The sequence below is a fragment of the Heterocephalus glaber genome, unplaced genomic scaffold (assembly GCF_053883595.1).
Source record: "Heterocephalus glaber isolate CG9 unplaced genomic scaffold, H.glaber_assembly_v1.0 deba00001452, whole genome shotgun sequence".
Classification (NCBI taxonomy): Eukaryota; Metazoa; Chordata; class Mammalia; order Rodentia; family Bathyergidae; genus Heterocephalus; species Heterocephalus glaber.
In genome coordinates this window covers 23,864,342-23,880,471 of record NW_028258302.1, presented here as the reverse complement: position 1 = coordinate 23,880,471, position 16,130 = coordinate 23,864,342, and the positions used below count along the sequence as shown (strand labels likewise).

General features: G+C 43.3%; 1 protein-coding gene across 2 annotated transcripts in view; it reads right to left on the bottom strand.

The window, feature by feature from the left end:
• The window catches only part of Fbxo42 (F-box protein 42), a 91,850-nt gene that overhangs the window by 10,432 nt on the left and 65,288 nt on the right, over positions 1-16,130 (bottom strand). For both annotated transcript variants that reach the window (XM_021262867.2, XM_004850367.3), the window contains one exon: positions 1,259-1,412. In XM_021262867.2, the coding sequence (XP_021118526.1) occupies positions 1,259-1,412 (154 nt within the window). The remainder of the gene's footprint in view (positions 1-1,258; positions 1,413-16,130) is intronic.

Here is a 16,130-nt window from a genome sequence, read left to right as displayed (position 1 = left end):
CCAGTACCAAAAAGAAGGGTGGTGGTGGTGGCACAAAATATGCCTTTCCTACAAACTTTCTAAAGATTATATTCATTAACTTTCAAGTTCTCAGTATGGATGGTCTGGGGAGAGAGAAGAGAAGACGATGACAAGGGACAAGACTGGTATAGTCTTGTGTGTTGATGGAGCACCACCTGCCACTTCTCCCTGTGGTCCTAATCAGTAGCAGCTCCCAAGAACCATGCACTAAGTATATCGCTACAAGGAACAGGGCTGCTGTTATTTAAAGACAAGTCTTGTGCCGCCTGCCTTGTAAGTGCAAGGTCCCAAGTTTGATCCCCGGTACCAAAAAAAAAATAAAAAGACAGGTCTGGAGCTGGGGATTTAGCTCAGTGGCACCGCACCTGTCTCAAAAGATCAAAGTCCTGAGTTCGATCCCTGGTACCAGGGGAGGAAAAAAAAAACAAGTCTGAAAAAAAAGCTGAGAGTCAATCTTGGGGACATAGCCATGTGCAAAGAATCATCTGGATCTGTATCACTCTTGGGGAATTAGCAGCCAAAGCTAAAGAGCTCTGTCTTCTTTAATTAGTGCATTCATTTTTCTTGAATTTTTTTTTTCTTTTTTCTTTTTTTGAGACAAGGTCTCACTCTGTAGCTCATGCTGGCCTTGAACACACTATGTCGCCCAGTCTGGTCTTGAACATGCAGCGATCCTCCTCCCTCAGCCTCCTGAGTGCTGGGACTACAGGCATGCGCCACCACACCTGGCTTATTTTTCTTGAATAATCTCTTCTAGTTTTTTCTCTCTGAAAAAAGGGGGTTTTATTTTTTGAGATAAGGTCTTGCTATGCAGTTCAGGCTGGCCTAGAATTCACTGTGTTGTAGCCCAGGCTGGCCTTAAACTTGCTGTGATCCTCCAGCATCAGCCTCCTGAATGCTGGGATTATAGATGTGGGCCACCACGCCTGGCTGAAAAAAGGGTTCTGAATTTACAGTCCTAAAGAGGGTTCTGCAAACACAAAAGCTAGATATAATACATTCCCCCACCCCTGGAAAAAGTGTTTTTAGTTTGTTATCAAATTCTTCAAGGGATTCATGACACAAAAGAGGGAGTTTCAAAGCCAAGTGTGCTGGTTGAGGTGCAAGGATGGCAAAATTCAAGGCCAAGGCCTGCCTGGCTACACAGCAAGACCCTGTTTCAAACAACAGGAACAAAGAATCCAATGTTTTAAAATCTTTTCTTCCACATTTAAAGAAGCTAATTTTTGTGGCTTACCAGTTTTTAGAAGGTGAGTAAGTGTGTATTTCATCAAAGAATCTCTCTGGTTGGTGTAGAGGATAAGGGCTTGGTCGTGTCCAGCCACCAAAGAGCACTAGCAAGTCCTTGTACACAACCAGAGTTGCTCCAGCTTTGGGGGAAGGATAGGAGCCTAGGAGAAATCAGTAACACTACGATTAGAATTCAGGGTCTCACAAGAACCTATTGTGAGGCTAGCCATAAATTACCTTTGCCTGTGAGAACAATAAATAAGGTGAGAACCAGTCCTACAAAGCCAAGTCTGACAAAACTAGGTTTGCAGGTCTAAGAGAAAATTGCCACTGATTTATAAATCTTTTATAATTAACACAGAGAAACCTGAGTTAGAGGAAAGTCACTTAGCTTCTTTCAGACTTAATTTGCTTACTTAAAATTAAGGAAGAGAGTAACTATCTCACAAGGCTGCTCTGACTTATTAAATACATCCCCCAGGGCCAGGGATGTAGCTCAGTGGTGCCATGCCTGCCTCGAAAGGGCAAGGTCCTGAGTTTGATCCTCATACTGAAAACAAACAAACAAACCCAAATAAATACAGCCCCCAATTTCCCAATTTGGTTCAACTTACAACTTTTTTTTTTGAGGTACCAGGGATCAAACTCATGACCTTGTGCTTTCAACTTATAACTTTTTAACTTTACAATGGCGCTAAAGTGCTACACATTCAGTAGGAACCATAACCCAAATTTAAATTCGATTTTCTGTGTCTGTCTGTCTCTGTCTGTCTCTGTCTGTCTGTCTGTCTCTCTCTCTCTCAAAGGGCTGGGGCAGTAGCTCAGTGAGAGGCCCTAGGTTCAATCCCCAGTATCAAGAAACAGAGGTTGGCGGGGGAAGAAACAGAGGAGAGGACAATGAGACAAAGAAACAAAGAAATGGAGGGAGGGAACAGTTGTTCAACATAATTCTCTTTTTGTACTCCACCAAAGTCACTCCATTTGATGAAGGCCTCTGTGAGAGGTAATATATATACAGTATAGATCCTTAATTCCTCACTAGAAATTCCCAAATCCTTAGAATTCTCCCCTTCCAAATCACTAGGTGATAATAAAACTTGACCTGAAGTGATAAAGCTATGCAGTCTTTTCTTAATCTGCTTATTCACAGATGCTGAGGTAGAAGTAGTCTGATTACAGGCCACTCCCCACACAAAGGATACACATTTTCCCATCCTAAAACCTGAAAAAGTCTAAATTCGGGGGGTGGGGGTGGGGGGATGGGAGGTGGTTTAAAATGAGAAACTATGATTAAGAGCATAGGCTCTGAACCTTGGGGGGCGGGGAAGGAGGAGAGATTCCAGCCCTGCCCTCTAACTAGTTGTGAACCTCTGGCCAATTATCAGATCTCCCTTGCCTCAATTTTTTTTTATCTATTGAAAGAACAGCAGGGGGCAGGGATTTAGCTCAGTGGTTCCACTGCCTGCCCAGAAAGTGCAAGGACCCGAGTTCAATCCGCCATACCAAATAAACAAACAAACAAACAAACAAATAAATAAATGAACAAACGAACAGCAGGATTGGCAGGGGATTTAGCTCAGTGGTTCCGCGGCCTGCCTCTAAAGTGCAAGGTTCCAAGTTCCATCCCTGGTACCAAAAAACAAAACTAAACAAAAAAAAGAACAGCAGGAGTACCTGCTTCACAGAGTGGAAGTCACCCCAAGTCCCAGGAAAGTACACCCAATGTGATACAAAAACCCAAAGCAATGGCTAGCATGACAAGACCATGTTGGGTTTGCTTTTTCATGCGTACTGTTTACTGTACCATTTTAAAAAATAAATTACCAATATTTTATAATCTATTTTTTTTTGGTATCAGAGATCTAACTCAGGACCTTGCAGTTGCGAGGCAGGTGCCAGAACCACTGAGCTAAATCCCCAGCCTGAATTACCAATATTTTTTGAGGAAAGATAAACCAGTATTTTCCAGTTCTGGGTTTAAAGAAATTACAAATGTAGTATAAGAATATGTATTTCATAAGGGGGAAACATTCACAGCATTCTAGAAGTTTGGTTGTGAGGGTAAAAGATAATAACATATATAGTCAAACTAATGGAAAACACTACATTTCAGACTTGTTCTCTCCAGCACAGTCACTATTATCACATGTTGCCAGTGACTATTAAACTGGAGAGGTCAGATAGACAGCCTTTCTATCATTAAAGAAAGTTCTATTGGACCACACCACTTTAGACAAAGGATTTTAACTTTATAAACTGTGTACCTATGTTTGGATGGAATACGGAAGGTGGTAGAGATGAACAGGTGACTTCATGGACTTTAAAAGAAATTACAATTACCATTATCATAATTATTCCTACTGCTATCACTTTAGTGATAAGCAATGTTTATTGAACACTTACTATGTGATAGGCCACTTTACATAATGAAATAGGCAGTAATAACATATATTTTTTAACCATAAGCACAAACATTCACGTATACTAATGATAATCATATGGGTATAACATATATGAACAAATAAAACTGTTCATAAAGAATAAGTCAAAGCTGGACATGGTGGTACACGTCTGTCATCCCAACCCTCTGGGAGAGTGAGGCACAAGAATAGCAAGTTTGAGCCCAGCCTAGGTAATTTAGCCAGACTCTGTCTCAAAAAAGAAAAAAAGAAAAAAAAAAAAGGTGGTGGTAGTGGTGGGGGTTGGGATGTAGCCCATGTTGAAGGTTCTGGGTTCAATTCCCAGTACTAGGAAAAAAAGTATAAATGAGTATCACTATAGTTGGTTGATCATGTGCACAGAGCTACATAACTTTAAAACTACAAGTGATAGGTAGTCTTTCTTCTTATTTATTTATTTATTTTTGGTACTGGGGATCAAACTTGGGACCTTACGCTTGCGAGGCAGGCAGCAGCACCACTGAGCTAAGTCCCCAGCCCCCAATTATTTTTTTTTTTCCCAAATTATTATTTTTTTTAAGACAGGGTCTCACTGCATAGTCCAGCTTGGTGATCTTCCTGCCTCAGTCTCTCTAGTGGTGGGATTATAGGCACGTGCTACCACGCTTGGCTTCTATCTATTTATTTGGGAGACAGGGTCTTACTATGTAGTCCAGGCAGGCCCCAAAGTTGCTATGTAACCCAGGCTGGCCTCAGACTCTAGATCCTCCTGCCTCAGTGTCCCTAGTGCTAGGATTATAGGCATGTACTGCCATACCTGGTTATGACAGTTAATGGGAGGGGGAGACCACAATACTGAGGACTGAACCCAGGACCTTCACACTGAACTACCTTCTCAGCCTTTTATTTATCTATTAATTAATTCATCCACTTATTTATCTATTGGTAGATTTTTCTGTTTTTCTTGCTACGCAGTTCAGGCTGGCCTCAAACTTCTGGCGATTCTCCTGCCTCTGCCTCCCAAGTGCTGGGATTTTTACAGGTGTGTGCCATGACACCCGGCTTTTTATTGGTGTTTTTGAGACAGGGTTTTTTTTATTGGTGTGTTTTTTTTGGTACTGGGGATTGAACTCGGGTCCTTGCGCTTGCGCAGCAGGCAGTGAAACCACTGAGCTAAATCCCCAGCCTCTTTATTGGTTTTTGAGACATGTAGTCCAGGCTGGTCTTGAACTCACTATGCTATACTCGATCTTAGCCAAAAGCTGAGAAGTGATTTGAACTCCCTATGTATCTTAGACTGGCCTCAACTCACTGCAATCCTCCTAACTCAGCTTCCCATGTGCTGGGATTACAGGTGTGCACTACCACACCTGGTTTATCTTTAAAATTTTTAGACCAAGTTTCATTAAATTTCTCAGGCTGGGCCTGAACTTGCAATCCTCCTGCTTCAGCCTCCAGAGTGCTCGGATTACAGGCATGTGCCAGCACACAAGTATGATAGTTAATCTTGATTGTCCACTTGATTGGCTTGAAAGATGCCTAGATTAGTAAAGCAAGCACATTTTTGGCTGTGTCTAGGTGGGTCATGGGGGTGTGACCCAGGGGACTCTTATCTGATCCCTGGCCTCTTCCCTGCTCACTCTGTTTCCTGGCTTCCGTGAGGTTAGCAGTTTTTTCCACCATACTCTTCCTCCATGATATTTCTGCCTCCAAGCCAGCCCACTGTAAAAACTGTGAGCCAAAATAAACCGTTCCCTCTTTTAAACCATCTATGCCAGGAAATTTGTCTCAGCAATGGAAAAACAGAAAGCTGACCAATAGACTGCAGTCATCTGAAATAACACGATGGACTATCTATAATCTCTCTCTCCCTCTCTTGCACTGGGGATTGAACCCAAAGCCTCCCACTGAGCTGCTCCATGTCCTGCCCCTTTTGAGACAGGGTCTGGCTAAATTGCACAGGCTGACCTCAAATTTGTAATCATCCTGCTTCAGGCTCCCAAATAGCTGGAATTAGAGAAGTGCACCACAACACCTGACTTCCACACTTTCATAGACATGCACAATGCTTATACACAAAATCAATGATATGCATTGACTGCTATGCCAACAGTGTAATTCTCAGTCTGAGCCTGAGAACCTGTGGCCCTGAGAATTCACTGGTCTTGTCCTGGAGTCCAAAAGCTAGCAAGCTTGGGGTTCTGCTGTCTGAGGCAGCTCTGAGAGAGACCTCTCTCCTGCATTTTTCTCTGCCGATCAGCTGAGCAGACAGTGCCTGCCCAGGCAGAGGAGGATCCTCCCCACCTAGTGCCCTTAGACCCTCAGGCCAATCTCCCCAAACACCCTCACAGCTACACCCAGAACAATTCTTCACCAGGTTTCTAGGTATCTGTCTCACCTAACTGATCCAATTATCCTGCACACAACTGAAAATGCACTAACCCCAGCTCCAGAATTCGGTCTTCTAACCCTCTCATACTGTCCTTTTTCCACTGGGAACTGAGGTTTTCCAAATTCAGAATTTTCAAATTTGGGATTATGTCAATTGGCACTGAAGTACATACCACATGAACACTTGTAAAATGAAGGTTTTATATTCATTTGAACACTTCTTGGGCTTGCCTTCAAGAGCCCACTAGGCCTCCATGTATGGTCTAGGTATAGCAGGAAGAAAAGGGTGTCGCTCCCATCGAGGTCCTTGTCATGTGCCACAGGACCAAATATACCCACATGACATGTGGTCAGACACGTCCCTTGAGTCTGTCCCCCCAGAGCCAGGATCACCCTCATAGGCATATTCCCCATGTACCAAAGGCGTCCTGGCTGCACAGCAGATGTGATCAATGGAGCCAATTCAACACAAGGCAAAAGCCCAAAAGGCAGCTGTGGGAAATGTGATCATCAGATAGGTACCCTGTACAACAGAATGTTCCCTGAAACTGCTAAATGGTTGAGATGTCTCCCAAGATTCCCATGTGATTAGAAGAAAATTTCACATGCAAAAGACAGTAGTAGAACTATAGAAACATTGTTTACTTTTGCAAAGAGGCTGGTAAAACAGTGAAGCAATTCCAAATTCTGGTTTGATTTCAATGCCACTTTCCCACAATTATAGTTTCAATTCAAAGGGAACCCAAAACTGAAAGAGCAGCTCAACTGCTTGATAACAAGATAAAACAAGCCCTTGGTTTTTTTTGGGGGGGGGGCGGGGGGGGGAACGGGGATCAAACTTAGGACCTTGTGCTTTCGAGGCAGGTGGTGGAACTACTGAGCTAAATCCCCGGCCCAAACAAGCCCTTATTTTGAGGTTGCCTATATTTTATGCATGACAAAAAAGATATTTTTATTTCCATACTATGATCATTATTCATTATTATTAGCTAATTAGGTATTATAAATAATACTTAGCACCTGATTGCTTATTATATGTTAACTACTTGGTACTGAGCATTTTATATGCATTATTGAATTTAATCATTATAACCTTACAATGTAGGTATCATCATGACAGACGATTAGCAAGGCACCTGCAATTTTTGGTGACAAGAGAGGAAAAATAAATCCAGCCGCTAATTAAGTAAGCAAGCTACTGCAGTTCTTTTTTTTTTTTTTTTGAGACAGGGTCTTTTGCTATGAGTTCACCCTGGCCTTAAACTCACTATGTAGCCCAGGCTGGCCTTGAACTCAGGGGGATCCTTCTCCTCAGTCTCCCGAGTGCTGGGATTATAGGTGTTCAGCACCACGATGGCCTGGCAAACTGGATGAAACTGGCATAAGCAAAGATGGCGACAAATTTGCTGGAGAGGTGACCCTAAACTTCAAACTCACACCTGGGCAGTAACTAAACTTCACCCAGTCCAGAGGGCCCTTCATGAGAAAAAAAAGTCATAAATGAATGGCACTCCTCTGAGATGTCATGAGAGTGAAGTGCCCTCTTTGGTCAAGGCTGCTCTGTCTGTGGAGTTGTCATCCACTGTCCTTTCCCTGGGCTGCTCTGTCAACACAGCAGCCTGCTGTACTTTTCTGTAATATACTGTCCCTTTAATTACTAGACTCATTTAGCAGTTGAATAATAATGGTAGCAGCAGCTAATGCATAGTGCTTACTGTGGGTCAGATGTAGTCATTCCTCCTGAAAACTATAAAAGAAAAAAAAAGTAAATTCCATGTACTGAGCATTATGAAATCCAACCTAAAGGGACTTAATGCAAGAAAAGAGTTCAGGCTGGGGATTTAGCTCAGTGGTTCCGCCACCTGCCTCAAAAGTGCAAGATCCTGAGTTCGATCCCTGGTAACTCCCCCCCCCCCCCCCAAAAAAGAGTTCTTTCCTTGTCATGGAAGTTCAGATTTAGATACCAGTCTCCTTAAAAAAGGGTGTTTCAAGGCCTGCCAGAGGAGCTCTGTGGGGCTCATGGTGCCTTTGGTCCCTTCCATTCTCTGATCTACACAGCTGGCTCAGGTGTAGAAGATGGCCATGACGTAAACGGCCAATGTCACAAGACAAAGGCAGGTTTACAATCCCACCATGTTCTCCACATCACTTAAGAGTTTTAACAAATGGATTGCTACCCTAGTGTTAGATTTTCTTTTTCTTTTTTTTTGAGACGAGACAAGGTCTTGCTATGTAGTTCAGGCTGGCCTTGAACTCACTATGCAGCCCAGACTGGCTTCAAATTCACAGCGATCCTCCTGTTTCAGCCTCCGAGTGCTGGGATCACAGATGTGTGCCACCATGCTCAGCCCTAGTCTTAGGTTTTCTAGGCAGCATAGAAAAGCATATTTCAAAATGGACTTTTGGGGTAATTTACTTATTAAAAATTATTTTAGGGCCGGGGATTTAGCTCAGTGGTTTCGCTGCCTGCTGCGCAAGCGCAAGGACCTGAGTTCGATCCCTGGTACCCCCCCCCCCAAAAAAAAATTTTTAATTTTTACTTAAAGGAGTTTTTTTTTTGGGGGTACCAGGGATCGAACTCCAGACCTTGCACTTTCGAGGTAGGCGGCAGCACCACTAAGCTAAATCCCCAGCCCCTAAAGGAGTATTTTAAAATACTTTTAAATAATTGATGTATAACTTTTAAAATAAAAAGTGAGTCTGTCTTCTGCCACCATGAACTGTTTTCCCTCTGCCACCCTGCCTTGAAGCCAGCTGATTACGGACTGAGACTGAAACCTCTATAAACTGTAAGCTAAATAAACTTTTCCCCTTTAACTTTGGGTGTTGGGTATTTTGTCTCAGCAATGAGAGAAAAGTAACTAAGACAAAACTTGGTACCAGAGATGTGGGATCGTTGCTGTGACCTTACCTGGGTATGTGGCTCAAGAGCCCTTGGAATTGGCTTGTGGGAAGGGGAATAGTTAGGAAAGATTCGGAGATGCTGGCTGAAAAAGTAGTTACAACACCTTAGACTATACTGTATGGGAGATTCTGGTCAGAGCTCAGAAGACCAGAAAGCCAGTAAAGAGCAGGTTCAGGAGGTTTCTGCTAGGAAAGACTGCATTGGCTGTCGGACTCCAGACAATGTGTGTTGCGGCTTGGCAGAAAGTTTGTCTGCATTTTGCTCATGTCCAGGGACTTTGCCTGAGACTCAGATTAAGAGTGGCAGACTAATTAATCTGGCAGAAGAAATTTCAAGGCAGTCTAATGTTGAGGCCATGGCATAGCTGCTGTTGGAGGCTTTTAGACAGATCTATGTTGAGAATCAAGAGCAAAGAGGCCAGTAGAATGATTTAAAATGTTGCAAGTTTGTTCAGAAAGGAAGCACCAGTAAAGCTGTGGACTGCAAAGACAGAGCCAAGAAGATCCTGATTGCTGAGAAGGAACAGGAGAATAGAAAATGTGACCTGAGGGCATCACAAGAAGCAGCAGGACTCTACCCTTTGCAGCCTCAAATTTTCAAAAGTGAAAGACTTTGCTTTGAGAAGTGTCCTAGAGCAACATGTTCTAGAATGGTGGCAACCTAGGGAAATTGTTCCTTGGGATTTGGTTCACAAGCACTGGATCCCTACAGCCAAGTGGTAAGGAAGCCTGGATACTGGCAGCAGACCTTGGTGTTATACATGTGGCACTGGTTTTAGGCTCATGCAGAATGTAAGAGTTGTGGGGTCAGGAAAGCTTCCACCCAGATTTCAGAAGAAGGCCGGGGAGGGCTGGGGATTTAGCTCAGTGGTTCCACCACCTGCCTTGAAAGAACAAGGTCCTGAGTTTGATCCCTGGTACCAAAAAACAAAAAACAAAAAAACAAAAAAAGAAGGTGGCCAGCGAGGACAAGCAGTGTGCCCAAGAGGGCAGTGTGTGAAGCTGTGAGTGTGAAGCCAAAGATGTACTGGAGACCCCAGAAGTTTGGACAAGCCAGGAGCATGGACTGTCTGAGGAAAGCTGGAAATAGAGAGCAGAGCCAAGAGAGAAGCTATGGGAGCTATAACCACAGGCAGTGCCATAAGGGCAGAGCCAACCAAGTCCTTTGAAGTTCACAACTTGCCACAGATTGCCCAGGAAGCTGAAAATGGAACTGTGATATTTAATGTTTGCTCTGCTGGATTCTGGACTTGCTTTTGTCCCATTCCTTTGTATCTATCTCCCTGTGTAACTTTTGTAATGGAAATGTCTATCCTGTGCCATTGAAAGTTAGAAGTGTTTTAATTTTCTTTAATTTGTACAGAGGGTTATAGCTAAGAGTTTGCCTTAAATCTCAGAGGAGATTTTGGACTTGGAATTTTCAGCAATGCTGAAACTGTTAGGACTTTGGCCCTCTTGGAGATGGACTAAATAAATGCCTTTTGCATAAAGAAATGTGCATGAGTCTTTGGGAGGTCAGAGGCAGAATATTATGATTTTTGTGTCTACATGTACCCGCAAAACCTCATGCAGCTGTAGGTGGGGGTTTTTCTGAGGTGGCTGAATCTAGAGTGTGTGACTGCTTCATGGTGTTATGCTAGGCTCAAGTGCACTACAGTTAAGGGTGTGAGTGCTACCTGCCCTAAGTAGATAACATATAAGGAATAGAAAGAGCTGTGGTTGTCTCTTGTTGCTTTTGCTGTCTTCTGCCACCCCTCTGCCACCCTTCCTTGGAGCCACCCGATCATATGGACTGAAACCTTTATGAACTGTAAGCTAAATAAATCTTTCTTCTGCTTCCTCCTCCCTCTTCCTCCCTCCCTCCTCCTCCTCCTCCTCTTTTTGTAGTATTTTTTTGGGGGGGATTGAACTCAGTCCTTGCACTTATGCAGCAGACAGCGAAACCACTGAGCTAAATCCCCAGCCCTAAACCTTTCTTCTTTAAAAAAATTAAAAAATAAAAGAAAAAGTGAGAATTCTTCCTTCTCCTTGGAAAATGGTAATATTCACCACTGTCAAAGTGTAGTTTATTTTTTAATTAGAAATGTGTTTCATATATCTGTAGAGCAAACATGTTAGGATGTTAATGTTAAGGGACAAGCACTAAGAAAGCTGGTTCAAAGGAGAATCTGAGAACAGAAGCACACCAAGGTTTAGGGCACAGCCTCTGCCCCATGGTGACAGCTCCGCACAAACACTCACTTTCCCAGGCATGCAAATGCTCTACTGTAGGACACCCATCCTTTGTGGACTAAACGGGCCTCCAGGACAAAACAGGACCAGACAGACCAGAATAAACAATAACCACACCTTACATTTCCACTGTGCATATGCATTTTTGTAAGAGATAGCAAGGTTCCTCAAGTTGGTGTGTGCAGGGGACGGGAGGGATGAACTTTCTGATGGGACCAAAGCTTGGTCTTGGAAAGCTTGGTAGAGCTGTCAGCAAGCTAGTGTGGGAAGGGACTGACACTGATAACCAGAGTCAGGAGGAAGAACAGCTGGAGAGCATTTCCCAGAGTAGTGCAGCAGCACCAGATTCCCAACACCTAGAGGGCCTAAGGGGACCAGCTGGTACTCAGACTCATTAGAGTTATAACTTAACTGCTCATTCTATTGTTTACACCTCTAAACTGTTGATTTTTTTTGGTACCGGAGATCGAACTCGGGACCTTGCGCTTTCGAGGCAGGCGCTGGAACCACTGAGCTAAATCCCTGGCCCAAAATTATGGAAATTACATAGCTTTTTTTTTTTTTTGCAGTACGGGGAATCAAACACAGAACCTTGTGCTTGCAAGACAGGCAGCGGCACCACTGAGCTAAATCCCCAGCCTAAACTGTTGATTTTAACAGATTAAAACTTTGTATCAGAAACAAAAATAAAGTTTTATGGTTTTGTAGTTTGAGACGAGGGGACAAAAGGAAAACAGAAAAAACATTTCCAAACTCATGAATTTAAATTTGTCTTGACAAGAAACACCTGGAAGACAAATAATACCTTTAAGAAAAGTCTCCAAGATCTACAGCCCAAGGACCACTGGGGTTCTACTGGGAAAAGCTAATCCATTTCTCTTCAGGTAATAAAAGTATTTCCAACTGGGCACAATGGCTCACACTTGTAACCTGAGCTACTCGGCAGAGGAGCCGACATCTGAGGCCAACCGGGACAATTTAGCAAGACCCTATATCCAAATCAAAATCAAAAGCCTGGGGATGTAGCTCAGTGGTGCACCACTTACTTGCCTAGCACATCTGAGGCCCTGGGATCAATCCCTAATACTAGAGGAAAAAATTCAATTTAACATCAATATGGTGAATAATAGTTACAATAAACCTTTACATATGTGTAGATGCCCATAGAAGGAAACAAAAATACAATGCTTTAAAGAAAGCAAGTGGGAGGTAAATACAAAACTGCAAAACTCTAAACTCTTGTGTTCTAAGATTTGGTTCAATCCAAGAGTGCATGTGAACTCGGTGTCAAATAGGGATTTAAATAAGTCACCAAAGGGCCAGGGGTTTAGCTCAGTGGTGCCACCACCTGCCTCACAAGCAAAAGGTCCCAAATTCAATCCCTGGGACCAAAAAAAAGTCACCAAAGACTGGTACTGGGTACAAAGGAACTAAATTCTTCTGTTGTAGGTATGCATTCTTTGGAACACTGCCCTTTTTTTGGAACAACCTTTATGTGCTGAGGTAAAGGGTCTTCTGGGGTTAGGGCGCATTTTGTTATCTACTTTAAAATGATCCATTTAGTCTCCCTCCTAAACTGGGTGTAGTGCCACAGGCCTATAATCCCCAACTCAGGAGGCTGAGGCAGAATTATGATATAACAAGACCCTGTCTCAAAAAACCAAAAAGGTTATACTTTTCTAGAGGATGACTAGGACTATTTCTTATGAATATGTTTACTAAACAGAACCTAGTCATGGAAGCCCAGTGACTGTAAATCTCATGAGCTGGAACCAGAACTGGCTCCAGCTAATCATAGTATACCCTGGAAGCGCTTTTCAGTGTGATAAATCCAAACATTTCTTTGAGTGCTTCCCTTTCCCCACTGCTTTTTTCCCCTATTTCAGTCCTCAGTTGCAAGTCCAGACAAATTACTGATTGATAACAAAATTCACTAATGTTAAAAGTCGTCCAGATCTCAGGTTTCAGAGCATACATTTTTATTATTATAGCAATATTCATACCTTTAAAAATATCATGCCTTGGGTCATTTATGGAATAACCAAACAACAGAAACTAGTAACAGCCATGTGAAACTTTTAGATCCTGGATAACTATACGACTTTATCTTTTTTTTTTTTTTTTTTTTTTTTTGGTACCGGGGATTGAACTCGGGTCCTTGTGCTTAAACAACAGGCAGCGGAACCACTGAGCTAAATCCCCGGCTCTCCTGGATAACTATATATGCTACAGACATGTACAAAAAGAAATTCTCTTTTGGCACCGTTTCCAGCACCAATAAATAAACCCACACGAAAGGCCACTTGATGAACAGGGCAGCACTTATCAGCTAAAAATTAACACATAATCCAGTAATAGTTCCTTGTTGCCCCCTCAAGTAGTCTTCTGATTCAGTTTCTGGGGGAGGGGAAGAAGACCACAGCTTTCAGTTTAATCTGATAATTTGTTAATTGTGAAGGGACTCTTTCAAAAGTGGCTCCACTTAGAAGTGAAAACAATGCTGGTAATCATAAAGTTTCTGGCTTGGTTTTGAAACAAGAAAATCCTAGTCAGCCAGAGCATAGAGTCAAACTGAAATATGGTAAAATTTATTCTCTCTCCTGGAGAACCAAAGGTTACCCAGATCAAAAGTCCAGATCTGAACTTTTTAAATGAACAGGACGGATGCCTTCCCTTTCCTAGGAGAACCAACTGGCTCTACTCCCATTCACAGGTCCTGAGACCACCACAGGTCAGGGTGTTCAGGACTGCACAGGACTAGAGGAAACAAAAAATCCACCACCCCTAAAAAAGGTTAACAAAGGGCTGGGGATTTAGCTCAGTGGCACTGCAGCTGCTTCACAAGCGCAAGGTCCTGAGTTTGATCCCTGGTACCAAAAAAAAAGGTTAACAAAGAGTATCCACTTACAAGAATACAAGTACGGGGAATCTAAAGCTGGGCTTCTCAACAATGATAACACAGTCATATGCCTATTTTGAATGGATTCTAAACTATAACTCCATAAAAAATAAAAGGAAATCTTTACACCCTGGCTAATAAAAACAAAGTGAGAGGCCCCATTTCCCTGATCAGAGGGGCTCCATTGCTTGCCAGTGCTAGGAATGAACATCAACAGTTGGCCAAGGCATAGGTCCACCCCAGGCAAGGAACCTGGACCCAGGCGTCCTCTGTGCTTGCACTTTTTTTTTTGGTACCAGGGATCAAACTTGGGACCTTGCGCTCGCGAGGCAGGTGGCGGCACCACTGAGCTAAATCCGTGGCCCTGTGCTCACACTCTTTAGGACACTTTTCCTGTTGTAGCGGGTCTCAGTCCTCTGCCTTCCCCTGGGCACATTTAGCTGTAAGCACAGGAAGAGTGGGAACAAAGAGGGGGCAGAGGCACAGATCTCTCCTTTCAGCTCCCGATCTATAACGAAAGCTGGGGTGGATTCCTGCCAGGAGCCCATCACTTCTTACTCTCTGTTAGATAGAGTTAGGCACCATTAAATGGAAACAATGATTTGATGAGGCCCAACCACTGGGCCAAAGTAGTTAGCACTTGTCTAGAAAATACTCCCCATGAGAAGACTGGGTGGGTGGCTTCATGAATATATTGCTTCCCTCCTTCACACCCTTCATGTACCCACTCACTATGACAGACAGCTAAATTAGGTAGGAATATTATAGGCAGTCAGGGCAAAGGTAAAAACATATTTCAACTGTGGCCGGAGGTGCATTTGTTGGAGGACAGGCCTTAAGATAAAGAAGAAATAACCAGGACTAAAATAAGTGGTAACACTTGTTCTAATGATGTTCAGATAGACATCAGTCACCTCAGTGGGTGACCAAGACCCTTGGACTTATCCCTTCCTGAAAAGTCCACACAGATGAATCTCAAATAGAGATTATCTAGAAAGAAGCCAGATAAAAAAGACTAGATTACTATAGACTTCCATTTACATAGTGTTTAAGAATAGGCACTGTTTGCCACAGGTCAGATGTCAAGATAGTAAGATGTTCAGGGAGTGGCGCTGACGAGAAAGGGCTAAGGAGGGCTGCCTTCAGAGGCGATGGCTGGGTTCTGCATCTCAACATGGGTATAACATCATCACATGGCTGCTAATGTTATAGTGAGAGACATAGTTGGGTTGCTGTTCACAGTTCCTGGCTTATACCTCCCCCTAACTACGGGTAGGCAGGCTACAGAAACTAAAATCTCTCTTCCCCATGGCAGCTTGTCATGGAGCTGGCCATAAAGGAATTCTCTTACATACCTTGTCTGACAGTAGACAGTAGATTCATTTTAGCAGGGTTCTCACCCTACACCTGAGGTAGAAACACTGCATAGAGAGGCCAGGAAGAGCAGACAGGCCTTGTTGGGTGTCCCTGTCCAGTCTATTAGTATTACATATGCAATGAAGTCCTCATAAAATAAAAAAGGACTAGGTTCCAGAGGGCCTCAATAGCACATGTGGAGGCTCCTGGAAGGCTGGGGAGCCAGAGAGAATATGGCAGCTGATCTCCCTTCTCCCATGTTCATCTCTTCAACTGTATCCTTTGTAATATCCTTTCTAATAAACCAGTAAATAAATGTGTTTCCCTTAGTTCTGTGGGCCACTCCAGTGAAATAACTGAATTCCAGGAGGGGCTGGGGGAACCCTGCTGGACAGCTGTCAGCAGCACAGGTAAAAGTGCCTGGGGCTTGAGATTTGCATCTGAAGTGGGGGCAGTCTTGAGGACTAAGCCCTCAACCCATGGGATCTGACACTATTTTTCCCCACAGGTAATGACAGAGTTGAATTAGAGGACATCCAGCTGTTACCCACTGCTGCAGAACTGACTGCAAGTAGAAAGAAATCCCCACACCTTTTGAGGTCACAGAAGTCTTTTGTGTTGATTACTGTGGTGTGAGAATTCCCTACCCATAGCTGTAAACATATATTAAAAACCCTCTGAGCCGGGGATTTAGCTCA